The sequence below is a fragment of the Palaemon carinicauda genome, chromosome 13 (assembly GCF_036898095.1).
Source record: "Palaemon carinicauda isolate YSFRI2023 chromosome 13, ASM3689809v2, whole genome shotgun sequence".
Taxonomy (NCBI): Eukaryota; Metazoa; Arthropoda; class Malacostraca; order Decapoda; family Palaemonidae; genus Palaemon; species Palaemon carinicauda.
In genome coordinates, this window is record NC_090737.1 from 147,502,303 (window position 1) to 147,518,062 (window position 15,760).

At 38.2% G+C, this 15,760-nt stretch overlaps 1 protein-coding gene across 1 annotated transcript in view; it reads left to right on the forward strand.

Annotated features, from left to right (window-relative positions):
* Positions 1-253: 253 nt before the first annotated feature.
* Positions 254-15,760, forward strand: part of LOC137651865 (uncharacterized) — a 153,264-nt gene continuing 137,757 nt past the window's right edge. The window contains exon 1 of the mRNA XM_068385082.1: positions 254-892. Within this exon, the coding sequence (XP_068241183.1) occupies positions 254-892 (639 nt within the window). The remainder of the gene's footprint in view (positions 893-15,760) is intronic.

Here is a 15,760-nt window from a genome sequence, read left to right on the forward strand (position 1 = left end):
ATCGAGGAAAAGTTGGGAGTAAATATAAAACTTCCTGTCTCCCGAATCCCCTGTTCAGACTTAACATCAGTATTAGAGAAACTTGCCGAAAGTGATCCTATAGTTAACGCCATTTACCCATAGCTTATTTGCGGAGCTTTAGACATACAAGCGTACTTTGACTTTCAGTCATATAGACCGACAGATTTAAGGCTTTATTAAAAAGTCTACTACTACTCTCAACACGATAAAAACAATTGAACTGTTATAAAATATGGCAGAAAAAATGGATGCAATCGTCAAAGAAAGGAAACCAGAATCTGACATTTTGAAAAAGATAATTACAAAGATCAAGTTTGGCTATTTGATTTGCATTTTGTTTTATTTAGTGTTGAGTGTAACTGTTATAGCGCTAACAAGATTGGTTGAGAAATCAATAACACGATTAGAAAACGAATGTAAATATGACACTACTGATACAACTAAGAATCAGGTATTGTGCAATTTTAACCTTGTGTTGAAACAAGTTTTTATCCCAAGATTTAACGGGAATAACATCGAATATTACAAACTGTCTACAACAATGGATAAAGACAACACACCTGCCATGAACAATAGCCGTTCACCGTATCAAAGCTCTGTATTTTCTACATCCATTGACAGAAAGGCTAACACAGGGAATGCAATTATCCACGGTAAAAGCTTGAAACCAAGAACCCACTATAAAAATGTGATGAAGCATGAAATCCAAAACGTCACCGGTTCTGTCTCCTTGCAGAACATGACTTCGCTAGTAGAAGAAACCAGCCTTGCAACTCTTCTGAACCAGTACCTAACTCAACCAACTACATCTTGTAAACGATTGGCAAGGATTGGCGGCCGGTCTTGTCTTGGTGCATATGATGGAACTAAGGTAATATTAATTCTTAAGAGGTCTTTTGGTATTTCGTGTACTGCATATAAAGTGTGATCACCCTCGTGATATCTTAGCCCTTCAGCATGAAAAGAACCTAACTTCATCATCTAAGTTAATACAGCAATTCCGTGTAATAGAGTAAGAAATTAGGCACAACAGATTTGGTTCTTCATTTAAGTATTTTAGGATTACTTTGAGAACCCATTATTAAATAATGTTTAGGCTACAGTGAAGGCTGACACACTTCAATGGGAATTCACGTAAAAGAATCATGTGAAAATATATATAGCTTTTATATAGGATATCCATGCAAGCGCGGATCCAGCAAGTTCAAAAAGGGGGCCAGGGTAGGAAAACGTAACCAAAGCAGCTGACGCCCATTTTAAGCTGTTTTAGAGCGATTTTTCATGTATCTAGAATCCTTTTCTCCTTATGAGGCGAATACGAATTATGCAATAACAGCATCCCTATAATATAAATGAAACAAATTCTACAATTACTTATAATACATTCCCAGGAAACCTCGTCTACTGACTACCTCTTGAGTTATATCTATAATTACTGGAGCTCCTGCATCCTTCCGTTCAACTATCAACCAACAGCAATTCTTGACTCATCGAATTGTGATCAGTCTCCTCACTTCTTCTAACGTGATTCATATCAGAAATACAATCTCTTTATTTCCAGCTCATATATAATGAATTTTTACCTCTTGGGAGTGTGTATGTGCGTGTGTATTGAGAGAGAGAGAGAGAGAGAGAGAGAGAGAGAGAGAGAGAGAGAGAGGGGGGGGGAGCATGATTTTAATATTCCACATCTCTTTCATTACATTCTTCTTGTAACAACTATTAACGGATGTTGATTGTTGTTTTGGTTTTATTTAAGTAAATTCCAAGCTTTATATCATGAAATCTTTTTAATTTCTTCATATCGGACATTTCTCCAGAGAAAAGTCTGGTTTCTTTTTATTTAAAGATTTTCCTTTTATTTCGTTTTCATTCTATCTAGTGCACTATTATTTCATAGAATCAATTTATCTTACTAATTAAAACCTCAGCTTTGTTTGCAACTTACATTACATCTACAACCGGTAAACCTATTGAACAATTATAGAATTATGGAGTTTCCATGCCACGTACATTTGTTAATCATGTCACATTTCAATATTACAAATGATATGGAGTAACAACCAAAATAGAATGTAATTCCATTTAAATTCCCACTTTCAATAAGTAAAAGTTTGGCCTCAGATACTAAGCATAAAAAAATTAACCGATAATTTTAATTGTGACTTGACAAGTCTTCCAACACATGGTTTAATCTTCTTAAAATGGTCATATCGAAATAAATTTAGTAAAGTAAACAACAAGAAAGCAACAGGAATATACACATAAGAATATCTTGAATAAACATTAAACAAACAAAAACCAATGATACTGATATTTAAATCTGACGTTGATACACATTTACCAGGGGAGAAAGAGACGGCGGAAATTTAATGCAGTATAAAATCGAATATAATTGATCTTTATCGATTGTATTAGGTTATTGGACATAATATATATATATATAATATATATATATATATATATATATATATATATATATATATATATATATATATATATATATATCATTTGAGGATGGTTCCCCTAGTCTGGGCACTAAAAATAGATTATACTATGGGTCGCGACTGGGAATCAAAATGATATTATATATGTACTACGACTGGCAAGTTAATCAAGCTCTCGAATTCCAAACTCCCCTGTTTGCTTTTACATTAAGAATGTTACACTTTACATCAGTAATACACGAATTCTGAGACCGTTAAAAACCTACCAGACAGCAATATGTAAAACACTGAATATCCAAAGGTCTCTTAAGTACACTCAAAACTAAATTGAGGAAATACTCTTAGGTATTATTAAGACGTATTTAGAATTTACTGTGGTTCTTAACAGGATACGAGCAGAATCTGATTTCAAATAATGATGTTTGGAATAATACATTCTTTACAAAAATGAATATATTCTATATAAATTACAACAATTGGAAAAGAATTTACATAAAAATAAGTCACTGGAAAAATTAAGTCTGGACAAAACTTAGATTAAGACAAAAATGATACAATCTGAAATTATATAATAACTTGACTTAAACTATTATATCTGAATAAACCTTAGACTAAGAAAAGAAATAATGCAATGAAAATTATACAAAAGCTTGAAATTAAAACTGAGTAACACAATATTCAAATTTGACACTTAATGAAAAATAGATAACCAAATCACGTTACAAAATCTTAACCTTCCTACGGGGCCAATTAAAAACACTTCAAATTGCCAACACACACTAATACAAAGAATTCAAAATCACTGTTTCGTCTTGCGTATCTTTTCGACACTCAATTTGCTTTGGGGCACAGAGTCACTTAGGAGAGGACTCACTAAAACGTACTGAACACTTAAAAAAAAAAACAATACACTTGGTTACGTGCGAGAGTGAGAGAAGAAGAGGGGAAGAGGACTGTCTTCAGGCTGCAATCTCTATATTGATCTCTGTCTCAGTAACCTTACCTTGGGGTAGTCTTTTATATGGAATTTGGCTAATTCCAGAAGATTCCAGGATCGTGGTCTAGTAGGGTGGGGGCTGGGCCAAGCATCAAAGTTACCAAATATCCTCTCCCAAACGCTGTACTCACGCCACACCAGACGGCTCTCTCAGGCAGCTAGCTCCACCCACCCTTTCTCCACGAAATAAAAAAAAAGATAACATTCTCTCACCAGGCCTTTGCGACGTTTCTAAAGCACATGGTAGAGAATTTTTCAAAGCACATGTCACTGAACATTCTCTCTCAAACATGACGCAATACATAATAAAAATATAAAAGAACATAACCTAAGCCCTTGTTCCTATCTCGCACAAATCTCACAACTCTCTCAAATAGATTTTGTAAGACTCATGATAAACATACGTGAAGTAAAAAGTTAACTCTTAAAAATAACATAAATTTACATATGGTAACTTGAATAAAGAATACAATTAAATTAACGACGAAGGTCTTACGTAATCTACATAAAATACTTACGTCTACATAAGAGGAGCTCATTTTAAGAGCTGGGAATCATCTCTTCAATGCACGAATGAAATATAAATAAAATTATGAATAAAGTATTGTATTTACTCTACACAAGACCAGCTTTGTAAGATAGCTCCCCACAAAAAAGATTATTTATTTTGGGCCTGAATCCATCGAATCAGCCTCAGATAAATAATCTGCAACTACGTTATCTTTACATGTTTGTTATCTTTACCTGATATATACTTTACATATATACAATATGGTTGCAAACATATTGACCATCTAGTTAAACTTTGATTATTGTTTTTTATCTTATTCACAAAAGTTAAAGGATTATGATCTAAATACTATGTAATTTCTTCCTTTTGTGGTCGACATACAAAAATTCCAACCTTCCTTATCGCTTTGACTAACGCTAACAGTTCCTTTTCAACCGCCGAGTTGACTCGTAGCTTCTTCAGCTTCGATGTCATAAAGGAAACAGGTTGAAGAATTCCTTCCTCATCTTGCAATAAAACAGCTCCAATTCTGTTATCCAACGCATCCACTTTGATAAGAAATTTCTTGGTGAAATCCGGTGCTTGAAGTATTGGTTACGAAGTTGATATGGCCTTCCTCAGATTTTTCCTTTTTCCAGATATCTCGATAACGTAGGTTCGGTCACTGGTCTCCTTCAAAATCCGGAATGGTTCTGGGAACTCGTTGGCGAGAGGGAATCTTCTTTCCGATGCGTAGACCAACACCTGCTGTCTTACAGTAACCTGTCTGTTCGTACTTTTCATGCCAAACCTTTTCTTCGCTTGTCCTTGTCTTGTTTTCACGCCTTTTAGGGAAAATTTCCTTAACTCGCCCTTTCCTTTCCTCAAATCCTTGACATTTCCTTCATCCATTTTCTCTCGATCCTTCCCTTTTCCTGCCAACATTTTTTGGGTCCTTTGCTGAAGGGTCCTTTAACCTGTCGGTTCGTACTCTTCCTACTAAACATTTTCTTCGTTCGTTCTTGACTCGTCGTCTTCATGCCTTCTAGGGAAAACTTTCTTATCTCGCTGATCCTTTTCCTCAAATTCTTGACATATTCTCCTTCTGCTTCCTCTCGGTCCTTCCATTTTTCTGCTATCATTTTCTTCAGTCCTTTTCATGAAGGGTTCTCCTCGTACTTCCATCGGGTGTAAGGGAGCTTCCTTGATGTGCACGTTGGGCTTTTCAGCCGTTTGACATACGTGACATGCACGGAAAATCTGGCTCATGTCCTTATGCATGCCAGGCCAGAAAAAAGTGTTTCATTTTCTTTTCCATCATCTTCCTTATCCCCATGTATCCCCTCTCATGCACTATCGCGATTACCTGTCTTCTCAATGGTGCAGGAATTAATATCTGCTGGTATATCTCCCATTCGACATTCCCAGGGATATTGGCGCGTCTATGCTTCCACATAAGCAATCCATCTTTAAGATAATAACAGGTCAGAGACTGCTGTGCCTCCGTCTCATCCACCACACTGTACAATAACTCTGTTAATGTTGCATCTTTCCTTTGTAATTCAATCAGCCTTTTCCTACTCACTTGTCGTACTTCTAACGTTGAATTTTCTATTTCTTCCTAGTCCATTTCTTCTTTATTCTCTTGTCCGCTCGTCTGTCGTTCCTCTTCCCTCGGGCCTACTCTTGAGTCCTCTTCTTGCATACCATCAAAGGATTCTACTTCTTCAGAAAACAAATTCTGCAAGTTCATTTCTTCCAGGTCCATTTTTTCTTTGTCCTCTTGTCCACTCGTTTGTCGTTCCTCTTCACTCGGGCTTACTCTGGAATTCTTCGCTTGAGTATTATTAAAGGAATCCTTTTCTTCAGAAAACAAATCTAAGTTCATTGTTCCTTTGATTTGTTTTTCTTCTTCAGTGGCCATTTTCTTATTCATACTTCTAGTCGTCACACAACTAGGAAAAAGAGACAGGTAGTCCTTCTCGAGTTCAGTCATATGATTATACTTCAAAGGTTTCTCGGATACAATGGGACAGGGCACGAATGGCGCTCCACCAATCTCATTACCCCGCAGGACGTCTATTGCTTCGACAGCCATTTAATCCTTTACCGCAAAGTCAAAATTGCCTGTCACCAACTCACATGACAGTTTTAAATGGCAAATAGGGGTGACCTCCTCACCTCCTATTCCCTTCAAAATAATTGAGTCCCCAGTGAGAGACTGTTCCACCAACGGGTGTACTCCCAGTACCACCACACTGTGGTTACAACCTGTATCGCGCAATATCCTGACCGGGGTTTGCTTACTCCTGTCTATTGCTGCTAACGTACCTTCATGAATTTATGGTTTAAAGGCATCCATGCTGTTTGGAATCGTCCTGTTCATCGTATAAACGGTGGCTGGTTCATTTTCCTCTCAGTCCTTTCCTGATTGCTTCTTAGTCTTCTCCTTCTGTGAAGTCGAATTATCCTTAATCACTTGGGTGAGTGCTTTCAATTGGTTTGACCAACATTCCTTACTGATATGGCTTATCTTGCCACACTTAAAACAGACAATATCAACCTTCTGCACATCTTTCACGATACTTGAACAAGGATGATTCGACTTTTGTTGCTGTGGTACTATCGCATTTTGCTTAGGGACAGAACCAGTGCTACTTCCGCTGTAACTGTTGAACTTGTTCCCTTAGTTATTACCAAACTGGTTTCCGTGGTTCGGCGAATACTTGACACTTGGTCGGAACTACTGCTGAAACTTCGTGACCGAGGAGGGTTTACGACTGATAATACTATAATCTTCACTCAGCGAAGCGGGGTTATCGAGTTTTTTCATCCCTCTCTCTCTCAAGTACATTTGAATATGGTCAGGAATTCTTCGTAGATACTGCTCTAGTATTATCAATTCTTCTAAATCAGCCTTCTATTTACGTTAGCAGCCTCTGTCCATCTCTTAAAACATCGTCGTACCTTATAAGCGTAATCTAGGAAAGTAATTTTTTCGTCCTTTCTCAAACTTCGGAACCTTTCATTATAATATTCAGGGGTCATCTGACACACTTCTTGATACTCCATCCTCTGGTCCTGAGATAAGGATAAGTAAGCGCTGCGGACCTCTGCAATAACACAGACCATTTATATTCTGGCCATTTCATTGTAGCTGCAACCATTTCAAAATGATTGAAGAACTCATCTAGAGACTCTTCTGTAAACCTTGGAATTAAGCTCTGGGCTTCCGACACATTAAACATGGGTTCGTGTCTAGCAGGAGTCTTTTCTGTCTCTGTCTGCGCTGTCAGCTGGGCACGGGCATGCATCAGTTCTTCTCGCCTTGCTTCCATTAACCTTATGTGTCTTGCGATCTCTCTCTTTTCTTCTTCTCGCTTTGCTTCCATTTCTTTCTATCATCATTTTTCTTCTCTCTCAACTTCTTCTCGCTTTGCTATCATCTTCAACTTGATTAAATTCTCCTCTGCTGCAATTCGTTGAATCTCAGCCTCAACATCTCTGTCTGCATCCATGCCTTCAGTCTGAGGATGAACCGGTCCTTGCTTCACTAAAAATTCTTCCTTAGCTTCCTCCAACAGTTCACAAGCTGCCACAATATTCTCTTCCTACAACTTTCCTAAGTTTATCAAAGCTTCTAAGGCTAGACACTTGATTTGGGCCTTATTCATCCCACTCGTAGTATGGCCACCACATGCCATTGAGATAGAGAGCCACTATACTTAAATTACATTAGCTTTCGACAATTCCTGAACGCTAGGGTTATTCAAAAACTCTTGAATATTAAACTGTGCCATATTGTTATTTTACAATAATTAATGCCTCTCCAAAAAAACATTATACTAACAATACTCAAAATCCTATCAACACTGTACTCTTCAAAAGCCTTTGATCAAAACATGGCCCTGTTATCACTAGTATTTAGATAGTTCCCTTGGTCTGGACACTAAAAAATATATTATACTATGGCTCGTGACTGGGAAGCAAATATATAATATTATATATACTACGACTGGCAAGTTAATCAACCTCTCGAATTCCAAACTCCATTGTTTGCTTTTACATTAAAACTGTTACACTTTAAAACATTAATAAACGAATTCTCAGACTGTTAAATAACTTCCATACAGCAATATATAAAACACTGAATATCCAAAGGTTTCTTAAGTACACTCAAAACTAAACTGTGTAAATACTCTTAGGTATTATTAAGACGTATTTAAAATTTACTGCGGTTCTTAACAGGATACGAGCAGAATCTGGTTTCAAATAATGATGATTGGAATAATACACTCCTGACAAAAATAAATATATTCTATATAAATTACACCACTTTGAAAAGAATTTACAGAACAATATAAGTCACGGAAAAAAATAATTTTTGAATAAAACTTAAATAAGACGAAAATGTTACAACCTGAAATTATATAATAACTTGACTTGAACTATTATATCTGAATAAACCTTAGACTAAGAAAAGAAATAATGCAATGAAAATGATATCACTGCTTGAAATAATTCTGGAATAATACAATGTTTAAGTGTGACTCTTAATGAATAATAGTTAACCAGATCACATTATATAACCTATCCTGCCTACAGGGCTGTTTACCGAAAACGTTATAAAATGCCAACACTCACCCTAATACGATGAATTCAAAATCACATTTTAGTCCTGCACATTTTTTGACACATGATTTGCTCTGGGGCACAGAGTCACTTAAGAGAGGAGACACCAAAACGCACTGAACACTTTTGACAAATACACTGGATTACGTGCGGGAGAGGGAGAGGGGAAGGAGGCTATTTTCAGGCTGCAGATTTATCTCAACCTACGGTAACCTAATCTTGGTCACCTTTTATATATGAAATCTAACTGCTTCTAAAACCTGCCAGGATCGAGTTCCCAAGTATTACTGTCCCAAACGCTGTACGTACGCTACGCCAGACGTCTCTCTCAGTCAGCTATCTCCGCACACCCATCTTCTAGAAGAGCTGTATAAATAGTCTCTTCTATACTTACCAAGAAGGAAGTAGCCACTAAAAAACTATAGCGTAATAGTTAACCTCCTGAGCAAAGTAAAATTGTTTGGTAATCTCAGTGTTGTCAGGTGTATGAGGACTGAGGAGAATGTGCAAAGAATAGGTCAGACTATTCGGTGTATACAGTATGTAAGTAAAGTCAAAATGAGCCATAATCAGAAAATGTAGTACTGTCTAGCCAGTCAAAGTACCCAATATCCCTAGCGATAGTATTTCGATGTTCTTGGTTAGTAGCGAGTCTTACTTTAGCAGTCATCGAGAGATGATCTCTCCAAATCAGAGAATAGGAGTGAAATGCTAATAAGAAAGTTCTCTACTTTGCAGTAAATATAACTTTAATACATTTCCAAGCAACAACTGCAGAGTTAAAGGAAATAATATGTAGAAGATGGATGAAATTATAATTCATCTCATCACAATCTGTATATATATATATATATATATATATATATATATATATATATATATATATATATATATATATATGTGTGTGTGTGTGTGTGTGTGTGTGTGTGTGTGTGTGTGTGTGTAATGCTGTTGCACTTACCATTGTGAATTGCGCATGATAAACAATTCACAGAATTTTAACAAAGTGCTATTTATGATATTGTCACTAAATACGCGACTTTCTTACATTCAGACACAAAAAGTTTGATTTCAAATGAAATATTGGTCGAAAATAAAGACATAAGGGATTTTTTTTTTTTTTTTTTTTTTTTTAAACAGCTATGTATGAGATAATACAATAATAAAATAAACTCAAACCACTTGTCCACTGAAGGCAATAAGATTTCACATTGACCCTACTCTCCATATTTGTGATTAAAGTGGGTTCGATTCTAGATACTCAAACACAATAATTTATATACTTTTTTTGTGAACATCCTATTCATTCTTTCTTTATAGATATTTTTTAGAAGCCACCGATCATAATAAAATTTACACTTAAGAAAGGCATCTGTTTCCTCTTCCGTATATCGTTTTTTTTCACTGACCCAAACAGCATATTGATTATTGATTATAATCAACAAACAATACAGTGGCGCTATTATAATCCTTTTTCGTCTTATTTCAGTAACTGAACATTAATGTATTTAAGATATTGTCCCTGTTTATGTCACGAGTATGAAATAATACACTTTTGACATACAGCAATACTGTTTGTATGTGCCTGCCAAAATGAAAAAAATATACGAACTGTATTCGACATCCTCGCAATGATCACATTTATTACTGTTTCTGATATTTTCAGCCGATTATTGGTCGCCAAAGTTCCACAAGCATATCTAAAGACAAATTCTCTCTCCATGATACCAATGAAAGGTTTGTTTATGCTCTCCCATACCATTTTCCAGTCCAAAAGTGGGTAACTCCCTTCAATTTTTGGGACACTCTCTGGCCTTATAAAATTATAGCAATCTTTAGAACTTAGGTTAGGAAATTTTGCGTGGCGACAAACTTTTCTGATTACATTAATTGCTACTGAATAAAATGATGTTGAGACAAATGAAACCTCATTTATTTCCTTCAAGTCCAACCAAAAAGTGATTCTCATCTTGCAATAGAAATTACTTAAACCAATATCCTTTCTTATATCATTTATAGTTGTCAAACTGAAAATCGACAAGGACATAAAATAAACATTTATTGTTCCCAATCCACCTTTTTGTTTCGACAAAGAATATCTCTGCCTACAGGATGGTAAGTGCACTGCCAGATATATAGGAAGATGTGCATATTTATTTGAGCAATATACTTTTTTTAAAGGAGGGAAAGTGTGAGAGGTATACCAAACTTTGGACAAAATTAGTGAATTAACAATAATAGCTCTGTGGAAAATAGATAATTGTCTTTGACTTGGAATATCTATTGATATTTTAATATTTTGAGCAAGGTGAGACCAATTTTCTTCACAAGTAACCTCAAAATCACTATAATAAATTATACCAAGAATTTAGATACTTTCAACAGTTTTCAACTAACTGATAGGCCAGATTTTTCGTTTTTTCCATTTCCTAAACCCAATTACACTAGTTTTGTCCTTGTTTAGCTGCGAACCTGTCGCAAGTTCAAGCTATTGTAAGCTACGTCTTTATAACATTCTTCAACTGAATCATCAGTTGACAAGATCACAGATGAGTCATCTGCATAACCTTGCAGGCATTTATTTACACTATTTGGAAGGCTGGGCCCTATTATCTTGTTTTTACTCTTTATTACTCTATACAAAGGTTCTAGAAATAAACAATATAACAGCATTGACATGGGGCAGCCTTGTCTTACTGACCTTTTAATACAAAAAGGTGAACTCATGAACCCATTTATCAAGATACTACTTACACAATCTTTGTACAATATTCTGATTAGAGCCACAAATTCATCTGGTAAACCAAACTTGTTCCTTACTTTAAAAACAAAATCCATATTAACTCTATCAAAAGCATTAGAAAGTCTAAGCTTAAAATTGCTAAATCTTCACTGTTTTGTTTTGCATGAAACATTAGATCCCGAATCGTATTATTACAATTCACAATTGACCTTTCCTTCACTGCACAATATTGTTCCGGGAGACAATCTTCTCAATAACACATCTCAATCTGTTTGCTAAAACCTTAGCAAAGATTTTATAATCAACATTCAGTAGCGATATAGGTCTCCAGTTCTCCACCATGGATAAATCTCCTATTTTAGCTAATAATTCTATTACACCCGAATTTCGACTATCTGACATATATTTCACAGTCACAATGGATTTGAACATTTACCTAACGTCAGACTCTATTATAGAGATCTTCCTTCAGACACACTCATGATAGCATCAAAAACCCCAATTTCCCTCAATTCCCTACTTGCCAACTTACATCTTCTTGATTTAGGACAGAATGGCATAGCTTTCCTTACTCCTTAATAAAAACAGAAATTACCTCTGTGCTTTCCATAATGGAACCATAAGCTATTTTTACGTTAGTAATGCGTTCATGAATTTTCTTTTTCTCAGCACCAAGTAGATGTGCAGATATTTCTTCACCAATTGTACGATCATTTAGTTTGGCTTTTATCTTTATACCTTCTAATATTTTATTATGAATATCATAAATCCTATTCTTTAGAATCTTAGTATTTTCCTAATTTACACTAGTTCTATAGTTAATATCATAAAGTTGACGTAATCTAGTTTTCTTTAATTTCATCAAAATCTAAAACTTTAACATTTACCTTCTAATACCTGTGCCTATTTTTGTGTGTGTTAATGTTTAATCTCAAAACATCCATACTATAATCTAAAAAACTTATTAGAATGGCATCTGCAGATGTTATAGTTATTAAATAACTTTACAGCATAAATCTTGTCTATTCTGGATCTATAGTTTTCACGTATATAAGTGTATTCTAGTATCCTGTTTGTGAATTTGTAATTATCTTTCAAAGCAAAGATTTTCACTAGAGTACTCATAGACTTAGACAGTAAGGCTTTGTTATTATTACTACAATCTCTTGTGCATATTATACAGTTGAAATCACCTCCAAAAATAAGATAATTATTACTATGTCGCAGGTAATACAATATTTCATTCCTGAAAAAAAGTCTTCCCTTTCAGCAAATTTACTTGCACCAGATGGAGCATAAACATTTATAATAGGTATAATGCAGTTATTGTAACATACTCTTACCATACTTTTACCATTAGTATCCATCTCCTTGGTTAGAAGTTTTACATTTGTTTTATTATTTATACATATCATTGTACCTCCTTTTCAATTGATTGAGGGATTGAACACTATACACAGAAAACTAGTGAGATTGTAAGGACATCGTCTTACCCGTTGTGTTTCCTCCCCCTGGACTCTTTTCTGATAATTGTAACTTTATTATTTGTTCTTGGCAGTGGATTTTTGTATCCTGATGTTGCACTCGTTGAGAACTTTATTTTAATATATAATACTGTTTATTTCCTTAGACTACCGCCTTAGTATTTGTTAATTTGTTTTAAATAAAAACACAATGGTTTTGGCGATTGGAAATGTTTCCCTCCCGGGCTACTTTTCCGTCCGCACTCTGTAATATAGTGCCAGTTGCAAGTTCAGTAAATTGTCAGTATCTCTCCGTTCGTCTTGTTGTCCTAAAAACTGGTGACCCCAGTGATGCTGGTAACACATAGTTTTGACTTGCCATTAACGGATTAATTACGGCTGCGTTACCTTCGTATATCTCCTTTTGCCATTAACGTTTAACGACGTATTTTAGCTTTATCCCACACTTCAGTTTCGTGAGGCAGCAACGATGAGTATATCTGACATAACCAGCTCACGCCCTTGGCCCGATGCATCAACTGACCATGACAAAACCACCCAGCCCATCGCGCCCAGCAACCACTTAGCTGCGCCCAAAGTCAAGCTGCCACCATTCTCACAGCACTACACCGCCTCCTGGTTCTTGAGGGTGGACGTACTCTTCAGGGTGGCCAAGCTAAACGACCCCTGCGCCAAAGCTGACATCGTCCTGACCTCCATCCTTGAGGAGGTATTTGACAAGATCTCCCCATGGCTCGATGCTCACTCTGGTCGGGTATCCTACGATGACCTGCGAACCAAACTAATTATTTTGCACTCACTTTCCGTTTTGGCAAGGGCACAGAAGGTCCTTGATCTCAGCAATAGACCCACGGGTGACAACTCTCCTGTAAAAGCATGGGATGAACTGGTTGGACTTCTCATGCTGCCCGAGACCGACGCCAATGGACGAAGACGAGAGATAAGCCTATCTCGCGAAATATTCCTTCGATACCTTCCGCAGGACGTGAGAGCCCAGCTCACTGATACCGACACCCTGCTGATAAACGACCTCGTGTCAAGGGCACAGAAGTTATACGAAGCCTCCAAGGCCTCCTGCCTTGGCGTATCATCCTCCTTCAGCTGCTCATCTCTCGACTCCTTGGTGACCCCCTCTGTCGATGACAACCAAATCCTTGCCCTGATGAAAAAGAACACTCCGCAGCCGAAGCAGCAGAACCATAGACCGTACCCAACTTGGTGTTTCTACCAGCAGTAGTTTGGGAGAAACGCAATGAAGTGCAGGCCCCCCTGCAAGTTCCCAAAGAAATTTCAATGACAGCTACCGCCGACATCAACCGTAGCCGCAGTAGCAGATCACGGCAAGATAGGATTTTACATTCTCAATGCCGTATCCAACCGTAGGCTTGTGGTTGATACCGGCTGTATGCAATCAACATTTCCTCCCTCACAGGCCGACCTAACTAAACCGGGCGCCTAGCAGTGATGCTCCCTCGCTCATCGCCGCCAACAGATCTCCCATACAGTGTTATGGGACTAGGGTGCTTAAAATCTCACGCATGGGCCGATTTTACTCTTGGCCCTTCACCATCGCCGACGTCAGACTCCCCCTCCTCGTCGCACACTTCCTGGCTCACCGTGGCCTACTCCTCAACGTTGCCCGGAAACACCTCATCGACACCGGGACATGCCGAACCCACCCACTAAGAGCTGGTTTGGGTATCATATCCATCTACGCCGTTGTAGCGCAGCCCTACACCGACCTTCTTCAAGAGTTCCCCGATGTTTTCAAACCAGAACTTCGACAGTCACCGGGATCCCCCTCCAAGCACGGGGTCTACTACCACATCAACACAACGGGACCTACCATGCACGCCAAGTTCCGCCACCTCCCGCAGCAGAAGCTGAGAGATGCCAAACATGCCTTCGAAGACATGGAACGGATGGGCATATGCAAGAAGGGGTCCAGCCCTTGGGCGTATCCGCTCCACATGGTGAAAAAAACCGGACGGGACATGGAGGCCCTGCGGTAACCACCGGCGCCTTAACCTCATCACATCGCCAGACCACTACTCTCTGCCGAACATGCAAGATCTCACCAGCGCCCTTCATGGGGCCAAAATTTTTACTAAAATGGACCTTCTTAAATCATACTTTCAGGTTCCTGTGTTCCCAAAGGACGTGCCTAAGACCACCATCATAACACCGTTCGGCTCCTACACCTTTGGCCTACACAACACTTGGGCCATGTTTCAATGATTGATGGACGGTATCCTTGGGGACCTGCCATTCTGCATCTGCTACGTGGACAACATCTTTAATCTTCTCCAGGACAAAAGAGGAACACTGGAGACACATCCACACTGTGTTGAAACGCCTTCAGGAGAACGGTTTGATTGTGTGCTTTGACAAGTGCACATTCGGCGCCCATAGGGTGGACTTCCTCGGACATCAATTATCCGCAGAGGGCGTGAAGCCCACATCGACCAAGGTGGACGCTGTGAAAACCTTCCCAATCCCAACGACTATCCGGCACCTTCAGGGGTTTTTGGGGATGGTAAACTACTACCGTGCCTTCATCCCCAACATCGCCCACATCCTGACTCCCCTTAACGACGTCCTGGAGGGAAAAGCCAAGAAGCTCGTCTTGGGTCCCCTGCAGCAACACGGTTTCAACAGGACAAAGGCTGCCCTCGGCAAAGCCACCACCCTGGTGTAGCACAATGACAGCACCCCCCTGAAGTTGACTACCGATGCCAGCAACGTTGCCTGCTGTGCTGTCCTCGAACAGAACGTCAACGGTTACCCACAGCCCTTGGCCTTCTTCAGCAAGAAACTCAAACCTGCGGAAACCAGGTACAGCCCGTTTGACAGGGAGCTCCTCGCCGTCTACCTTGCTGTCCGCCACTTCAGATACATTCATAAAGGGACCCCTTTCACCATCGTGACGGACCACCAGCCCCTGAT